The 18932-nt window shown below is 40.1% G+C and overlaps 2 protein-coding genes across 3 annotated transcripts; both read right to left on the reverse strand.

The window, feature by feature from the left end:
• Positions 1 to 3133: 3133 nt before the first annotated feature.
• NFIL3 (nuclear factor, interleukin 3 regulated) lies at positions 3134 to 18593 on the reverse strand. Of its 2 annotated transcripts, none has more exons than NM_204618.3 (2): positions 18357 to 18593; positions 3134 to 8668 (listed from the first exon to the last, which is right to left on the reverse strand). In NM_204618.3, the coding sequence occupies exon 2, from the start codon at positions 8467 to 8469 to the stop codon at positions 7093 to 7095; it is 1377 nt and encodes a 458-aa protein (NP_989949.1). In that variant the 5' UTR covers positions 8470 to 8668; positions 18357 to 18593; the 3' UTR covers positions 3134 to 7092. The 2 variants fall into 2 exon arrangements, with proteins under 2 accessions (NP_989949.1, NP_001383370.1); NM_001396441.1 differs by lacking the exon at positions 18357 to 18593 and adding an exon at positions 16946 to 17083.
• Positions 8588 to 18214, reverse strand: LOC124417514. Its single transcript, XM_046905663.1, has 2 exons — positions 16945 to 18214; positions 8588 to 8666 (listed from the first exon to the last, which is right to left on the reverse strand). The coding sequence occupies exon 1, from the start codon at positions 17618 to 17620 to the stop codon at positions 16961 to 16963; it is 660 nt and encodes a 219-aa protein (XP_046761619.1). The 5' UTR covers positions 17621 to 18214; the 3' UTR covers positions 8588 to 8666; positions 16945 to 16960.
• Positions 18594 to 18932: the final 339 nt, after the last annotated feature.

Raw genomic sequence — 18932 nt, forward strand, 5'->3', positions numbered from 1 at the left:
TTGTTAGAAGGAAACGTACAATATCACAGCAGAGAAATATAGATATAATGGATACAAAGTCTGGCACATACAGTTAGCAGTGCAGATTTAGCTTTTTACATACCTACGTTATTTACACATATGCCCTTTCAGACATTTGCACATCCAGGAGTCTGAGTAGCATGGAGAAGTGTTAAGAACTGCCTGACACTTTAGGTTGTGTATACATTTGGATGTGGGAAAAAGAGGAGGAGGAAATATTGACCATGGTACCCAAATGTTGATAGTGTTAGATGGCCACATATCTTCCCCAAAACCGTAAAGACCGCTACAAGCTTTTTCATCTCAATGGATGTGTTCCTGCTGCTTTTGGAGTCCTGAGACCAAACATCTTCTAATACATTCTCTTTCAAGCAAATAAAGTCTACATCTCTGCTCTAAGCTTTTTTGCTCATAATTCACTGAGTCCTGTTGAGCCATCACTGAATAGATAAAAGTTGAATAGCTGGCTGCCTTCTCTTTCATACATGAGTAAGTCCTCTGTAAAACCAGTGGTATGAGTGAAATGACTCACCTATCACCATTGTGTCACAAGAGAGCTAGCCTTAGAGATATGAAAATCAGCATGCGTCTGTGCCATGAGTAAAGATTATATGTAGGTAACATTACTCATCTCAAGCAAGTCCCTTATTGCACATATGAAAGTTTGCTTGAGTAAGAAAAGTAGAATATGACACTATGCTAAAAGCCTTAGGATTTGGCATAGTATTTTTAACTGTCAACTTGGCACTGCAGTGGAACAGTATGTGCTACTCGTTCTTATGCAATAAATGCCAAAAATTGTTTTGTTGTATTCTTGTAGTTACCAAGCCTGTATTGTGCAATGAAGTACAGAAGTATTTTGAAAACAATATCATGTTAATAAGGGCCACATTAACTGGATTCTCTGTGGATTTTCTGTTGAGTTCCTTGTACATAGTCTACTTTCAAAACCAGATCTATATAATAGCAAATAATAAAAAAGATTTTTTAGAAGTTAGTATTCTAATAAAACTACACAAATGTGTTTATGATGCAACTTTATATTTCTGTTAAGTTCTACAGAAAATAAATGTAGTCTCATAAACTACTCACGTAGGCATAAGGGCCATAATGAAAATATCCACAAGAGAAGATAAATCAGGAGTTACCAGTTATTCATGAGTAAAGGAATATTTAGTTATGTGCAAGATTATTAATAAAATGTAAATACGTCATCGTCCTATTTAAGTTTTAGTGAGTCATGGAATAGAATCATAGAATTGCTCAGGTTGGAAAAGACCTTAAAGATCATCAAGTCCAACCACAACCTAACCATACTACACTGCCTCCATCAGGCAGCTTTCCAGCCACTCCTCCCCAAGCCTGTAGGGTTGCCTGGGCTTATTGTGACCAAAATGCAGGACCCGACACTTGGCCCTATTGAAACTCATACAGTTTGCCTTGGCCCATCAATCCAATCTAACCAGGTCCCACTGTAGTGCATCTCTACCCTCCTGCAGATCAACACTCCTTCCCAACTTGGTGTTGTCTTGAAACTTACTGAGACTGCATTAAATCCCCTCACCAAGGTCACTGATAAAGATGTTAGACAGGAGTGACCCCAGTACTGAGACCTGGAGGACACCACTCATGACTGGCTGCCAATTGGATTTAACTCCACTGACCACAACTCTTTGAGCCTGGCCACCCAGTCAGTGTTTCACCCAGCGGAGCGTATGCCCATCCAAACCATGAGCAGTCAGCTTCTCCACAAGGATGCTGTGGGGGACAATGTCAACTTTACTGAAGTCCAGGTAGACCACATCAACAGCCTTACCTTCATCCACTAAGTGGGTCACTTTGTAATAGGACAATATCAAGTTTGTCAAACAGGATTCATGAACCCATGCTGAATGAATGAGCCTGATCCCCTGGTTGACCGTTAATTGATTAGTAATGGCCACTGAGATTATCTGTTCCATAACCTTGCCTGAAGTGATGTGACACTGATAGGTTTGTAGCTACTGGGATCATCATTCCAGACTTTTCTGAAGATGGGTGTCATATTTGCTGGTCTCCAGTCCACCAGGACATTCCCAGTTAGCCAGGACTGTCGAAGGATGATGGAAAGTTTCTTGGCAACCACATCCACCAACTCCCTCTGCACTCTAGTGTGCAATCCATCTGGCCCCAGACCACCACCCTGAGTGGTACTCAGGGACATGATTTAGCAGAGGATTGTTAGAGTAGTTTGGTTAGGTTGTGGTTGGACACAATGATCTTAAAGGTCTTTTCCAACCTGAGCAATTCTATGATTTTATGATTAAGTATCTCAGCCTTATTCTGATCCTTGGTCATTCTGTTCCCCTCTGTGTCCAACAAGGGATCAAGATTCTCCTGAGCCCTCCTCTTGCTGTTTATTTCTTTATAGAAATACTTATTGTTGTCTTTCACCTTAGTGGCCAAGTTCAGTTGGGCTTTGGCCTTTCTAATCTTCTCCCTGCACAGCTTCACTGCATGTTTGTAATCCTCATAAGTTGCTTGCCCCCTCTTCCAAAGACCATAAACCTTCCTTTTGTTCCTGAATTCCAGCCAAAGCTCTCTGTTCAGCCAGACCAGCCTCCTTCCCTGTCAGCTCATCTTTCATGACTTGGGGATGGTCAGCTCTTGCACCTTTAGAATTACTTCCTTGAAGTATTTCCAGCCTTCCTGGGCTTCAATGCCCTCTAGAACTGCCTTCCAAGGGACTCTCAACCATGGTCTGAAAGAGACCAAAGTGTGCCCTCCAGAAGTCCAGAAGTTCAAGGTGGCAGTTCTGCTGACTCCTCTCTGTACTTTAACAAGAATTGAAAAATCTATCATTTCATGATCACTTTGCCCCAGACAGCCTCCAACATTTACATCCCTGACAAGACCTTCTCTGTTAACAAGCAGCAGGTCCAGAAGTTTGCTTCCCCTTGTTGGCTCCCTCACCATCTGTGTCAGGAAGTTATCTCCCACACATTCAAGGAACCTCCAAGACTGTTCTCTTTCTGCTGTATTATAATTCCAGCAGATGTCTGGGAAGTTGAAGTCCCCTATGAGAACAAAAGATAGAGACTGTGAGACCTCACCCAACTGTCTGTGAAGTATCTTACTCACCTCTTCATCCTGGTTGGGTGGCCTGTAGCAGACTCCCAGAATAATGTCAGTCACATCGGCCTTCCTCTTGATTCTGACCCATAAGCCCTCAACCCAATCTTCACCATGATTACTTTCCAAACATTCATTTTTTCTTAACATATTTTTTTCTTAACAAAGGGCCACACCACTGCCTTTCCTGCCTTGCCTATCTCTTTTGAAAAGCTGGTAGTCACAGCACTCCCAACTGTGTGAGTCATCCCACCACACTTCCATGGTGGCGACTATATCATAGTTTTCCATCTGCATAATGGCCTCCAGCTCCTTCTGTTTGTTACCCATGGTGCATGCCATCAGTGTAAATGCACCTAAGCTGGGCCACATTTTTGGTGGGAGAAGCCCTGATACCTTCGGTAACCAACCTCACACCAACCCTTGTGTTCTTCTGCCTTTTAATGAAGGCAGAAGGCTCAAGAGATTCAGAAAACCACGATGTATAAGACTGATGTAGGTATGGGTACATCCACATTTCATCTTTGTACCTACCAAAATATAGGTGTTGATGGAACACAGTAATGTATTGCTGTGGGTTTTTTTTTATAAAATTAGGCGGATGTAACAGAGGAGCTGACTCTCATAACTCACAGTATTGATTAACCACCAGTTGTTATTACTAGGAAAAAATACCCTACCTTGTTAATCAACAGTTATTTACCAATCACTTTTAAAACTTTCCATGAAGACATTAATATTATTGTCACAGCAAGTTTTAGGGCTACCCAAACTTATCTAGCACGATCAAAAATAGTAATTCATACTGATAATTCTCTAGTTTCCATTTTGCATGCATGATTTTCTTTAATATTCCCAAGTGTAGGCACACTTTACAGTCATTTTTCATCTTTCTAATAATTTATTTTGTTTGCATGGGAAGATTCAACTTTCAGCAGCTTTTATGTTTTCTCAGCTAATCACTAAGCTTAAAAGAGCTTTTATAACCTAACAGCATGTAATACCACTTTATATCTAACTTATGTAAAGCCCATTTTATGCTCCAACAAACCTTCCAACTTCTAATGGAGAGTTCAGCAGATCAGCCAAAGATACCCCTTTCTTAGAGACTGACTCGGTAACACAGATCCACTTGATTCTCCAGCTCCTCTGTTCATGCGTAATACTAAATGCCAGCTGAAAGTTGGAGTTGGGGGCCAAGGTTTCACTGTGTTCTTTCCCTCCCCCCACTCAGTGTAGCTCTTCCTTGATGCCACATGCTGAAGAAAAGCAGGCTGACAATGGGTACAGAAGATGAGGGCTTTCATGAGCAGGCCGGCTACACCACACTTGCCTCTGTTGAGTTTTATCTAGACAAACTGTAGCAAAGTCTGGCTTTGTATGTACCACCCATGCTCTACTTTCAGTCCATGCAAGCTACACCGAATTCTGGCCACAGAAGTAGTAACTGCAGTATAAGATTTGTCATCAGCTGCAGAACTGGAGAAAGAACACCTACTAACATGTGTTGGACTAACGCAATGAATGTAATAAAAAATCATGTTGTGATTAGTTCTGGTTTTCAACAAAAGACAAATTATTTATTTGTTTCTTCAAATGAAGCATAACACTAAGGTATAAAGGGTGTATAAATAACATCTGATTGTGCTCCTAAGCTCCATGCTATAACTTTCTTGCAATGACATCCTTCAACAAATTAACTACATCATTACTGTTAAGTATTAATTGCACAAAACAGATACACAAAATATATAATGAGCTAGAAGGAGGACAACATTCTTCCATAATGACAAACAGCTGTAACAAGAAATGGAAAAAAAAAACAAACAAGATTTCGGCTTACACAGATGGCAACACTGAGAGTTTTAAGTCCTCTCTTTGAACACATTACATGTGATAAATAATATGCAAAATACTTAGAGTTCTGTTGTTGCTTACAGAAGATACTTAGCAAGCAAAGAGCCAGTAGCAACCACTGCCTCATGTTTCATATCCCCATCATTCAATGCAATTTTTTACATTTCATGCAATAATCCTGAGCTTATTTTCAGTAACATTGAAATGTCATCTATATTAATTACCAAATACATACAGAGCCCAACTATGGGGTCTATTGTATTATTAAGGCATGAACAAAGAATAACAGTTTATCAGCTCTGAATGCCACAAATACAGCACAGCAGTTAGAAGGCTCAAAAAAAGCTCAAGAAGTATCAGTGATGTCTGTGACAAGGTCCACCCAGAATATGACTGTGAATCATCAGCTTCTAAAAAGATAACGGCATCAAATCCTGGCCTTGCTGACATCAGAGTTTTGCCATTGCCTTGACTGCTGGACCAAGCTTCAGAGCTATCAGGAGTAACTCAAGTCTCCTTTTCATATCCCCAAAAAATTGACAAACTTCCTCTCACTCAAGTCAAGTATGAATTTAAAAATCACTACCTATTAGTATTTTAAGTCTATGGTAAAATTCTATTATACAACATGGCAAGTAGTAAGAAGCCTTTTCAGGAAGCATTTGTTAGTCTGATTTATTGGTACTTTAAAAGAAGGTGGAACTATCATGAAAAGGACCTCTGCCAAACCAATGTTACATTTATAACTTACTTTTAAATTTTAAGTAAAGGCTTTGGAAAGCCAAATACAGGATGTATAATGCAATTCTAGTATCCATGGTTCAATGTCTCTTCTCAAAGATGAAGAACACCAAAGTCATCAAGAGAAGAACTCATAATCTGCATAAACTTTAGTATCTAAGTTGTACAGCTCTCCATGTACCATTTTACATTTAAGAAATTATTGCAAAATGCCCTGTATTAAGCCAAGGTATTCCAGTTCAGTTAATTAAGAGATTGAAACTGAAGCCAAATTGGTGGCAAGCTTTTTACTTTACTCTTAAAATTGCATTATATACCACAATGGATCTACAATAGCAAATGACCTTCTATGATCCTGCTACTGCTATTGCCTGCCCTGTGTAGATATTTGCCTAATTGAGCACAGAGTCCACAGATCCAGAAATCTTATCCTTCACGTGAATGTGGCCCATGCTCTGTCGTAAAAAGAACCATGGAATACGAGAGGGACAAAGCTGTGTAAAAGCATCTGTGCATATTTCTTTCCATGCCTGCACTCCTTGCACACACAAACAACGCTCTGACAATGATGGCAGTAGCCAATTTTATCAGTGCAAGGCTTTGAAGAACTTAAAAAGATGCACAAATACAATATAGCTAATATCATCTAAAACATCGTTATAATATTGAAAAAAATGGTTTGTCACAATAAACCATTCAGGATATTCTCATTTGAGAAAGGAGGTGAAAAAAAAGTTGTTGCTATTAGAATTAGTGGGTTAGATTTCATGTGATTTTTGGTTAATTTACACTAACAAATAATTTAAAGAAGGCTAAGGCTATGAACTGTTACTGTTTCATTTATAAATATCCACTTCATTTCTATTCTCCTCTAAAAAAAAATTGTTACGGAAAAAACGTGGCCAGAGGGTTTACATATGTTGTAAACTGTAATTTGGTTAAGTTAAGCTGTAAAAACCAAATATGTAAGTGAAGTTGAGCACAGTGTAAGAAAAAGCCTTTTTTTTTTTTTAATTAACAACTTATTTACAAGTTCTTAAAATCAACTAGAATAAATGTCCTGTGTTTGTCACCAATATTTTATTGTAACTGGTAACTTACACATTTTATAGTAGAACAACAAAAAGAAAAGTTCACTATATACAGCCTTTGTACAGGCTACTTGACTATACACAAGGCATAGTGATCATAACACAATCTAGTCTTCATAATAATTTGTGCACGAAAAGACACCAATCAGATGTTATATGAACATTACAGTGAAATGACATCATGAGTCCAGTGAAAATTCAGTATAATACAAAACATTTATCTACTGCAAATGACATATTTTTTAAACAATAAGCCTTACTCAGTAGTAACTTAACCAGAGTCTGATGCAGAAATTTGTTGTGTAGTTATAAGTCTTTTAAGTGAAGCAACCTCTGCAGATAAGTTTGCTATGCCCTGCTTCAAATACAGGTTCTCAGACTCAGAGACATTGTAGACATTGTCTTTTATTTCAACAACTCCAGTTTTGCAACCATTCTGAATTTTTACATTGAGTTCTTTTTGATGCCAGAGTTCCGGTTTGAGTGACCAGTCTTGGATGTTTGTCACCTGAACTGAGAAAGGAGTGTGAGAAGAATGCACCAAGTTCTGTGCACCATGTTTTTCAAGCTCAAAATGTCTTTTTGAGGACATATCAATAGGTGATGACAATTTCTGTGTGGCATCATAGTCATTATCCATTGCTTCCACTTTAACTTGCATGGCTTTGGCTTTAATTCGAAGCTTGTGAGGCAAAGCAGAAGAATTCACTTCTGGAACTTTAACTGTTGCATGAACATTTTTATGTTCAACTGGAGAATGGATTGGACCCTTAGGAACCTGCTGCTCATCTTCTCCATCAGATGACTTTCCAACAACTCCATCATCAGTTTCTGAAGTTCTAGGGGAATTACTGGAGGACCTATTGACTTGCAAGAGAGGCGGAGAATGTGAGTACATGTTGAAGGTAGTTCCCATGTAGTTTGGATATATGGATGCTTTGTATGAACCTCTGTCATCTCTTGGCTCTCTCTCTAATTCTATGGGCTCCTGTTTTATAATCTGGAACTTATTTTCAGGACTTCTGCAGTTGCTTTGTATACGACTTCCTTGAGTATGCTCAACTGATGGCATTTCAGACATATCGGACATAGAGCTTTGAGGAGAATGCTTAATGACAGAAATACAACTGCTACCAACTACAGATGGTTCATGTTCATCTACAAATGAGTTAATATTTGGTTTGGAACTTTGATAGTCTTGGAAATACACAGTTGTTGAGCTACTGAGTTTCTGTATCTCTTGGGCATAGGATGCAGAACTAATTAAACCAAACTTTAGCTTCAATGAAAGCAGCTCGGCCTTCAAAGTGGCATTCTCCTCTCCCAGTGCAATTAGTTTGTTCTCTAAGACAAGGTCATTCAGTCGTCGTTTTTCACGAGATCTTTTGGCAGCTTCATTATTTTTCCGCCTTTTCTCCCAATACATAGCATCCTTCTTTTCATCTGGAATGAATTCTCGCTTTCTCCGGCAAGCTGAAGATTTGCTTTTTCCACTACTAGCTTCAGTAAGTAGTATATCTTCATTTGTAGACAACTCTTCAGACACTTCTGCTAAAGTAGATTTAAGTACCATGATTTTGTCCACATTGCTACTTGTGTCAACAGATCCGTGTTCCTTTTTAAGGGTCTGCATTTTTCTCAGCTGCATCAGAAACAATTCGCAGTAGATCTACAGTGAGCAACAGAGCAAGCTATTTCTCCAGTACTTCTCACTCTACAATTTAATAAATACAGTAGTTTTAAATCCACACACATTCTTCTGTTTGTTTCATAGTTCCAAACAAAAGTGCCTAGATCCAATTTTTTTGGTAGAGCCAACAGGAATCTTCTGGGGAAAAAAAAAAAACCTGGAAAAAAACAGAGAAGTTGATTACTATTTAGAAACCACTGGTTTCAGAAATACAAAGGTAACTTTAATAACAGTAGCACTAGGTTCATTAAACCTGCTGTTGTCTGAAGGAAGATCAATGCTGAAGCAACTAATACTCTGCACTTCATGATACCTAGGTAGCAGATTTGCTTCCAAAACAAATACAATGTGATCCAATGAGGAAAAAAAAAAAAATCAATTTAAGAAGTGGGTTTTGATGCTACCATAACGTTATGACAGAACTTTCTGCGGTACCACTGATCAACTTAACCTCTAATACTTAACACTGCAGGACACCAGGCACACTGATGAGCAGCACTGGAAAGTATCCTGTTCTTCTACATCAAAACATCTCTTCTGAAGACAGCTGTGGTGCCTAACTTAGAAACGCTCTATACATGTGTTCTGCATGGATTAAAAAATAACTTAAGTTGATTTAGAGATACTGGAGTGCTTTCCATTGTCTTAAAATCACAGCACTATCCATTCAGGCTATTAAAGATATAATGATTGATTTCATACACATATCAAACAGATATACGTACCTAAATACAAAAGCTTATTCACACACAGGGGGTTTTAACATGCCTTTTTCTAATCAATCATGCTGATGCAAACTAGTAAATATAAACAAAATTCTGACATATGCCTGTTAAAAAATCTGATGAAGAAAATGCATTGTGTGAATTTTTTTCTTATCTCTTGCGAAGAAAATGCTAAAGCCAGTGTTGAAAAATACATTAGAGAATAAACAGTTATTAACATAATTTGATATAACAAATCCACTTCTCAAAGTAAAGTTTAATGTTATTGAGGCATGCACATCCTTGAAAAGCAGTATTTACACTGAAGTGAAAGTTTAGATGTAAAAGTCTTGCCACTGGTAAAGAAAATGAGCTTAACATTTAGCTGCAGACATTTTGATCATTAAAAATGAACTTAGCACTTAAATGACTTTTTTTTTTTAATTTAGTTTCTCTTAAAGCAAAAAATACTTTATTCTCACAAGATCACTAGATCTTGGCCAGTGATACAGCTTCTCAGTATCTCACTTTCCAGTCAGTCATGTTCCTGGTAAAATGAATGTAGCATACAAATTGTTTTTATAACACTTACTATTGCGTCAGCAACGATTCTTGCCTGTACAATAACAGATAAGCATCTTGAAATCAGTATCACTATTTATCAGAAATGTTATTACAATTGCTATTGATACTAATTTCAATACTATCAGTTTGGAAAGTTACAAAAGAATTAATGAATTTTATTCTGTCAGTTTCTCTTTTTCAGAAGGCAAAGATAAGTGAATGACGTAGCAAAAATAAAGCATGGTCATAAAGACTCAGGTTTCAAGCTGGGTTCTGTTCCATTAAACCATGACAATTCTTCTGTCACAAAAAATCAGCACATTTAATAAAACAGCTAAGTACAATTTCCTAAAATCCATAGTTAATTACTGACAATGTATTTGTTTTCAATAATACAGCCTTAATGGAAAATAGAGTTAGAAGCCAGCCACATCAAAGACATTGTCTAACGCTTCAGTGCAAGAGCAGCAACATGAATTTCTGTATTTGTAAAACAGAAAGTAATTACACAGTTAGACCCTGATCCAGACTTCTAACTGGTGTCAAGTTAAATAACAGCTGGACCACGTTTAAAAAAAAGTTCCACAATGTAGCAATATTCATTTTATATACATATATTATATATATATATAAAAAAGTTGCTGTTTTATATGTATACATATATGTAATATGAATGTTGCTACATTGTGTAACATATTTTATATATACATATTTATATGACACATGGATTTTAAAAGTAAAAATAAAAAAGACAGATCACCTGAATTTCTGTGGCACTTGTAAAATATTCAGACTGTGTAATGTGGTTTTACAAAACATGGAGAAAAATACTGAGATTTAATTTTATTATCCCATCGCACTGGAAATGCACAGCTACTGATCCGTAGTCATCCTTATTCATCAGTCTTATTCACCTGTGTTATTAACAATGTACAAGCTTCTTTGGAAATGCATCCACCTTCTATAAAACATAGAAGTATACGCAGTTTAACATACACCGAGTACCTAAGAAATCATCACCTGCTTCTTAATATGAAACTCAGTCAACTTTTATTGAGGCTAGAAGTGTTAAAAACTACTACTGCGGAATTTCATGGCCTTACCAGTGCAGGAAACTGATTGAATTTTATAGTACTTCAGAGCTAAGCTCAAAGACAAATAATATTATCCCTTTCCTGAGAGAATGAGTAATGTGTATATACCATTATTTTCTATGTATAGAAACCAAATGCAAGATACCCTGGAACATCTACACTTATCGAAACAGTAACAGTGGCAAAGAAGTACTTATAAAACATTGGGTTTTTCCTTATTTCTGGAAGAATGATGCTTCATATCTTCAATACAAATGTGTTTCTTTTTCCCCGTCTTATACTCCAATGTTGCATTTCCACCCTGTAGAAGTCTTAAATGTGACTGTCCTAGGATAAGAACCATGGCTGTGTAGTTTCCAGCTCAAAGTGATCTCACTTTAGTGTTTATCCAACACTAGGATCTAGGGAAAATACAAGAATTGAAAACAATGGATAAAAATAATTAGCCAAATTTTGTTTTTATTACAAATTAATTTAGACTAATGACATATTTTGCCATTAATACTGTCTATGTATCAGTAAAGATTCAATTGCATGTCCAAACAATCTCAATGCTGGCACTGAGCTGCACTTAAAACCTAAAAAAAAACCGCAGAGTTTTTATCCTTCAATTCACATGGTTTCTATGGTTTGGGTCATTCAAGCATACAATTTCCTCATTTTAGCACTGATTAACTCCTGTTTTGGCCAGTCCCTCTTCCATATACATTGTTCCTGACACAAATTGACAGAAGGTACATTGCATGCAAGTCTACACCTATGTATGTATTTACACACTTCTGTCTGCATCAGAACAGTAGTGTTTTTTGTGATCTAGTCAACTTTTCTTTTTCCCAGCCAGAGTCCATCAGTAAGGCTGTCAAAGACAGAAACGTAATCCACTGACATAGTCTTACTGACTTGTTATTTATGTATTCTTTCTAATGCCATTACTTCTGTGAACTAGCAAAACTACTATAAATCTTTATTTAATGCTTTCCACATTTTACTTGAGCACTTTTATCACAATAACTGGACTTGTTGCTTTACAAACAGGAGTAAGAGTCTCTGTTTTTCAATACCTCTCCATGTGGATGAGACCAATACTAAGTCTGTAAACAAAGTAAATTCCATCTGATGATAATGGCAAAACATCTTCAATAAAAACTGCCATTTCACTTCACTTGCATTTTATAATTCCACTGGAAAATGCAGTATTTACACATGAATTAATGAACTGTAATTATCCCTCTAACTATATTTCAAATTCCAATATTTTCCCTCAGGATTAATTTTTGAATTGTTTTATCACTCCCTCATAAAGTATTACAAAACCAACATTTAACACTGCCTTACATTAGTCACTGTTTAATTTTTTTTTTTTTTAACTTGGTTGATGTTAATGGCATTGATAGCCAATTCAACAATGCAATAATACTCAACCCTATTAACTACAGACCTAGTCTTGCTCCCACAGCAATTATGCCACTGGCCATAATAGAAGCAGGATACAATCCCAGATCTAAGCATTAATGAGACTGTTTTGTAGAACTCATACTACTGAAGCAAAAAATTATGCGTATAGAAATCATGAAAAGTTAAGTATTTCTTGAAATCTGTGGATAAATTAAGTGTTCTGACTGTGTCAAAACAGTACATTAAGGATCTGATCCTAGGGATTTGTGTATTCACATCGTAATATCCGAAATGTTTCAAGAGGTTGAAGGACAGGTTCACAATCTGGCTTCTCTGTTTCGTGTAATCTAATTACACAAGTCAGTTCTGCTTTTGAGAACGCACATGGGTCTCCACACATATATTTAAGTTACCTCACAGAGTAACTGCATGTTATTATTCATATTTATCAAAATAGTTCATGTTATCTCCAAACATATATTTCAAAAGAGATCCTGGAATAAGGAAACTAATTCTATCCTTCTGATAGACTTACCAAGCAAAATTAAATACTATTTCTAACAATTGGTTACTGTCAAACAAACTTCACTTCTGTGAAGTTTCTGGCCAAATGCATCCCACAATCCTTCAACACAGGGAAAAAAAGATTAAATATAGCTTCATATTTTAAAAAAGAACCATGACTTTATTCCCATCTATAGTAAATAAAGAATTCGAACAACTATGTGCAAAGTGCAGAAATACATTGAAAGCTCACACTAATATATGTCTGTGCATGCTTTTAGTTGCTGTTTCCCATGTTTTGCATAGGTCTGGTAAGCTATACTGCTGTCAATCTGTCACAGGTTATTTATTTTGAAAACAAGTCTACGCATCAGAAAAGCTAGTGCAGAACCCACTCACAAGCAGCAAAATGCCAGATTGCATTTTAAACTTTGAAAAACTGAAGAATACACTTCATACTGTCATCTTCCAAATGTTTTAAAAACATTTGCTAAATATCTGAAGACTTTTACATGGTACAGAAAGATAATCACCTGCATTGCACACACAGGAGACAAAGCTGTGTTTCTAAGTTTTATTACTGAATACATGTAGTAATAAAACACTGCTTAGACACTTTAAAACCACTCAACCTCTACTGTGAGCCACTCTACAACTATTGGCTTTCCCAGACAAAAACTAAGCCACAAATTTTTCTACATCTGTCAGACTTAGCATAATTTAGAAATCTTCTCCAGCTGAAGACATAACCCCCAAATCCAATTCCAATCTCCAATGAAATCGTTCAACACACCTTGTATTGTCTGCAAAATTATGTTCCTATTTAAGATTTAATGCTGCCTCCACTGAAATAGCGAGTGACCCTGTCCCTAGGATAAGTTATTGGGCAAGAGGGACAATTTAGAGCAAATTAAGTTCAAGCTTTCTAGGAAGAAAAAAAAAACCCTAGATAAATGCAATTTATACTATAATGGACAAGTTACCCAACATCACAGAAGGGAAAAGCACGAGCAATATGGATGTTATCACCAATTACTGTTATTACATAGTTACATTCATATAGACCATGAATTCATTACAACAGCAAGGAGCAATACATGACTACTGCTACTGCACAAAGCTCCCTTTTCTTACAACTTCATGGACATCTTAAGAGCTTACAGTTCCAGGATCAACATGTAATTAGGTCAGTGGAGCACTGATGATGATAGCTTTGTACAAGATGACCTATTTTTGCTAAAATGTTGATTCGTTCATTGGAAGTAAGTAATGGTACATGTCTAAATAATGTATTCCATGGAAACATCAAGAACCATTCTTTTATTATGACACTTTTCAATCATATCTTAAAAAAAATGACTAAGCTCATCACCATAACCAAAACAGCATCGCATTTTTGTATTACCCACCTCCAACCTGTACCCATAAAGTCATTGCCATATGTAATTTTTACAAGAGATTTTTGGCTTTATGAAAACTATTTCAGTTGCTGTTTATCTTAATAATTAAAAACTTATTCATTCAGATAGAGCTTGCTTCGCAAAGGTAAAGCACACAAATTGTGCAAATAAAATGACTATTTTGGAGGGACTAATATGTAGCAGTTTATCAGAAAGGTCAGTCAAGGTTAATAGGTGTAAATCTGATCCACATATTCTTAGGAAGACGGTATGGTTGTACCAGATCTGCTTAACTTTTTTTTCCCTAAACTATCTGCCCTGGTTTAAGCAGGGGTATGGTGGGGGATCAAAATTTAAGAATGCTACTCAAAGTGTGAGGAAAAACGTTAAAACTGAGAATGCATGTACTACTCATGTAAATATTTAATTATACTTACATACTACGTGATATATGTGTATATAAATCATGCCGCTTTATTTAACTATCACATCACTCCCCAAAATTTAACTAAAATCCCAATAGAAACAGCAGGAACTGAAGTAACAATACACTTCTCCCCATTTCAACAGCTATTTCATGTAGGAAAAGCTACTAAGCAGTCACTTAACAGTAACAGTGCTCTGGGAATAAGAACTATGTTCTCCTAATTAAGGATCATTAAAAAATACAAAATCACTTGTTAATTATTCTGGCAATAAATGGCTCTTTTCAGTTGAACTGTATTCTTAAAATGCCAAGCATGGATCAGACCTTCGGCTGACCTAAATTTATATAGTGCTATTTAGAAGCATCAGAATTATGTCAATTAATCCCAGCAGGTACTCTAAACGTACCACACTATATAACTAAAGTGCAAACATGAAATAAACACAATCTGTAAAATGCTGATATCTACCATTCACTGAAAGTGGAACAGAGAAATAGCAACCTTCAGAGCTCCAATGCCACAAGACAGGCCAGATTTGAAGAGCACCACCACCCGCACCAAGCTCTTTTCAGTTGTGCACCACTCTCTAGAGAAGGTCTTGCTGCACTGGCATATGCTTCACAGCAGTTAACCTATCTATGTGTCAAAAACTGGTAAAACTGGTAATTATTCAATTATATTAGGACAAAATTGAAAATTACACCAAGATTGAACAACTCAAAAAAACGGAAAATCCTCTTATATGAGCCTTTCTATAGGACAAGTTTGTGTTATCTGTTACCAGATTCAGCCTCAAAATATGAAATTCAAGTCCATAGTTGAATAAGGAAATAAGAAAACAACAGGATTTCTAAGGAGGGCAATCATAATTCACTTCAGATCTACCTCTCAGTACAAGAAGTTATTAAGAATATTGCTTCCATCAGATTTTGAATCAAGCCCAAGTATGTCTTTGGTTATGCAATCCTATTTTTGACAGTCATGCTTGTTTTTGTATTAGACAGTTACACACCCTAATTTAAAAATATCCTTTTTTTTCTCCATATGCTGTAAAATACTGTAACAGAAATCATCTGACATTTTGTCTTAGAACAAACTGTAGCAATTGGCCATCTATTTGCATATTTTTTCTATTACATATCCTAAGCACATTTGTATCTCATAACTGGCTGTAATGACCATGGCAAGGTCACCTAGAAGAGTCAATTAAGCTGATGAGTCAGACACATTGCTTAACAGTGTGTAATAAGACACAAACAGAGAATTTTATTGTTCATGTTATTGCATCATAGTGATGTTATAACAGGAAGATTACTGTCTGGAAAAAAAGCTATTGCATAAACATAGTTTGCATAACTATCTGCTAAAATAAGTCAATTTAAAATGAGCTAAAAGTTTATTTTCTGATTTTTAGTTCACGATAAAGGTTTGAAAAGAAACAGCATGGTAGTGGTATCTTTTGAAGATTGTGCACTACTTGCACTGCAATAGACAATGTTTGTACATTCAACAAACTTCAGCTCAAGCATAACAAACACTGTGCCTCCCTAGGAAAGGATTAGATGTAGAGAGGTCAAGTAAGTTCATATTGCTCATGGGAAGGTTCTAAGGTTTTTGACACCTTTCAGATCTATTCTTTTTACGAAAAAAAATAAAAAAAGAAAAACAACAGCAGAAACGTGAAGCTCTGATGTCAAATCCTCAAACCTGTATAAATATGGATAAGTAAGAGTCCCCTGCAGAATGAGTCAAAAATAGAAAGTTAATAAAAATGGAAAGGTAGATTATTGTTAAGAGGGTTAGCACTTCAGCAGTCACATAAATATGTCTATAATGTGAGAGTGTTTAAAGCGGTATCTGTTAGTGCCAGTGATATTGAGGATCTTTTATTCAGTAATCCTCATGCTTGTTGGCTTAAACTGGGTCTGTAGGTCACAGCCTGAATCCTTATTCATTCACATTTCTCATCAAAGTCAACATTTTGATTGAACAAGGACTGTAAAAGTGATGCACGCAGCACTGTTTTAAACTGCCCGTTGAATTGAATTAATTACCAAGGGCAAAGATGACTCAAAGTAGGTTACATACATAGGAGGGAGCACAGTGCAGCTGAGAACAACCATTCAACTTACAAGAACAAGGAAAAAATCAGGCTGCTTGCTGCTCTTAACAGAACTCCAGGGGTTTGCCATCGGACTTGAACTTGACCTCCACAACCAAGCGGCAGAAAAGTTTGCATATTACTGACACTACTGCATTTATTGAATACTTTTGAATACTTCACTGTTGCTATCTACAGCAATTACCATGAAACACACGGCAAGCGTTCGTGGTGCTAACATTACCTTTAGGGGTTCTGGTCACAAAGAGTGATTCTGTTTCTCTCTGGTTGGAGGACCGTTATGGACACACAAAAACTGCAGAACGCTCAAGGCAGCGCTGGCAGGTTTGCTCCCGAGAAGCGTGAAGCACAGCCTGACCCCAGAGCAGCGCTGTGCCACTGAGTACCGAAGTGACTTGGCAAAACAGCACAATTGGGCAATAGCCATTTTTGACTCGCTCGTTACGTAAGGAGAACGCCGAAAACATGGGGACGGCGGTGGGGCTGTGTCTCGCCCGCAGCCACTATGCACCGCTGAGCACGGGTCCTTTGTCTGCCGCCGCAGCCCGGACACGACGAGCTCCGGCCGCGCCGCCCGGCGGTCTGTGGGGCCAACGCTGCGAGACACGGCGGCCACAAAGGCGGCCTGGCCCGGCTCGCTCCCTCCGCGCGGCCCCACGCCACCGCCCCCCGCCCGCTTCGGCCCAGAACAAAGGGCTGCGGGGTAGGGGGAAGCGGCAGCGCCCCCAGCCCTCACCCGCAGCCGCGCGGACGTGGGGTGGCTGCCCGCTTCCGTCAGGCCCCAGCCAACGGCCGCCAACGGCGTCGCGGGTAAGGGACGTGGCGGCCGCACGAGGAGTAAGACCGGGGCGGCGGCGCCCCCGGCGGCCGCGCTGCCCGCCGCGGCCGAGGCTGTCATACTGACCTACTTGTGCACCGTGAGGCGGGGCGGGGCCGTGCCGCGCCGCCGGGCGTGAGGCGCCGTCCCGCTGCCGCTCGGCGCGGTGACAGCTTCGCGGCACGGCCCTCCTCAAAGAGACAGTCTCTTTTTCGAGGAACGGTGGCCGAGAGCCGAAACCGGGGCACCGCGCAGCGGAACGCCTCCACCAGAACCACCTGACCGGAGCGGCTCCGCGGGCGCGAGGCTCACACCCGGGACGCGAGCGTGCATCGAGTGCCGCTGCCAGACTGCGGGGGCTAAATGTAGTGGGGAGGACCCTGTGACGGACACGGCGCGGTAGCCCCAGTCGCTCCGTAGCGAGGCGGATCCCCCGCCGCTCCCGGCCCGCCGCCAGCGGCCCCGCGTTACATAATGCCATATTTCCAGGAACTACGATACGGTCCGTCCCGCGGCGCCAGGAATACTGCGACAGCGGTGACGGAGCCGCCCGTGCCGCGGCATCCCGCCTGCACCCCGCTCAGCGGGCGCGTCCTGCTCCGGGCACAGAAGGCCGACCCCGCGGAAACGGAGGGCGCAGCGCTGGACTTCGCAGCGCAGCGCTCCGGCGGCGGCCGTTGGCGCGAGGCGCGTTATGTAACGGCCGCCGCGGACCTGGGCGACGTGCGGACGCGGGAGGGCGCCGCCAGGCGCAAAGCAACGCAACGCCTCGCAACGCCTCGCCCCGCGCACGTCTGTGCCCGCCGCGCCTTCCTACCTTGAGTGCTCGGCGGGGCGCCAACCATCCAGCGAGGAGAGAACGCTGCGCTATGCCGCGCCGTGCCCCGGGCAGCGTCGCCCCCCTTGCCCGTACGCGAAGCGAGCGAGAGCGTGCACCGGCTGCGACGGCGCGGAGGGATGTGTGTTAGTAGGTCAGAGCTGCGCGGCACGGAGCGCGCAGCCCGCATGCCAGCCGCGCCGCACCGTGACTGGCGGCCGCCGCGCCCCAATCGGCAACTGGCGCCGCCTGGGGACGGCCAATGGAGGCGGGCGGAGGCGGGGCTAGGCGGAGCAAGGGGGGGGGGGCGTGGTACAGTAGGTCTATGTGCTGGCGATTGCATAACGGCCGGCGGGGTTGGGGGTGGTGCGACGAGTGCCGGCACTTACGTAACCAGACGTGCGGCGCTCAGGAGGGCGCTAGTCCCGCGGCTCCGCCCCTGCGATGGGTCTGGAGGCTTGGCTGCGGCAGAAGCTATGGGGGAGGCGGGGGGGTTTCCTGAGGAGTTCGGGTTCGTCGGTGAGAGGCTCTTGGCCGCATCCCGGGCCGCTGGTGCAGAGGTCGGGGTGTAGTCGC

This window comes from Gallus gallus, chromosome Z, assembly GCF_016699485.2.
Source record: "Gallus gallus isolate bGalGal1 chromosome Z, bGalGal1.mat.broiler.GRCg7b, whole genome shotgun sequence".
Classification (NCBI taxonomy): Eukaryota; Metazoa; Chordata; class Aves; order Galliformes; family Phasianidae; genus Gallus; species Gallus gallus.

Coding starts and splice junctions, on each gene's coding strand:
- LOC124417514 (XM_046905663.1), bottom strand. CDS start 17,620: ATGACAGCCTCGGCCGCGGCGGGCAGCGCGGCCGCCGGGGGCGCCGCC.
- NFIL3 (NM_204618.3), bottom strand. CDS start 8,469: ATGCAGCTGAGAAAAATGCAGACCCTTAAAAAGGAACACGGATCTGTT.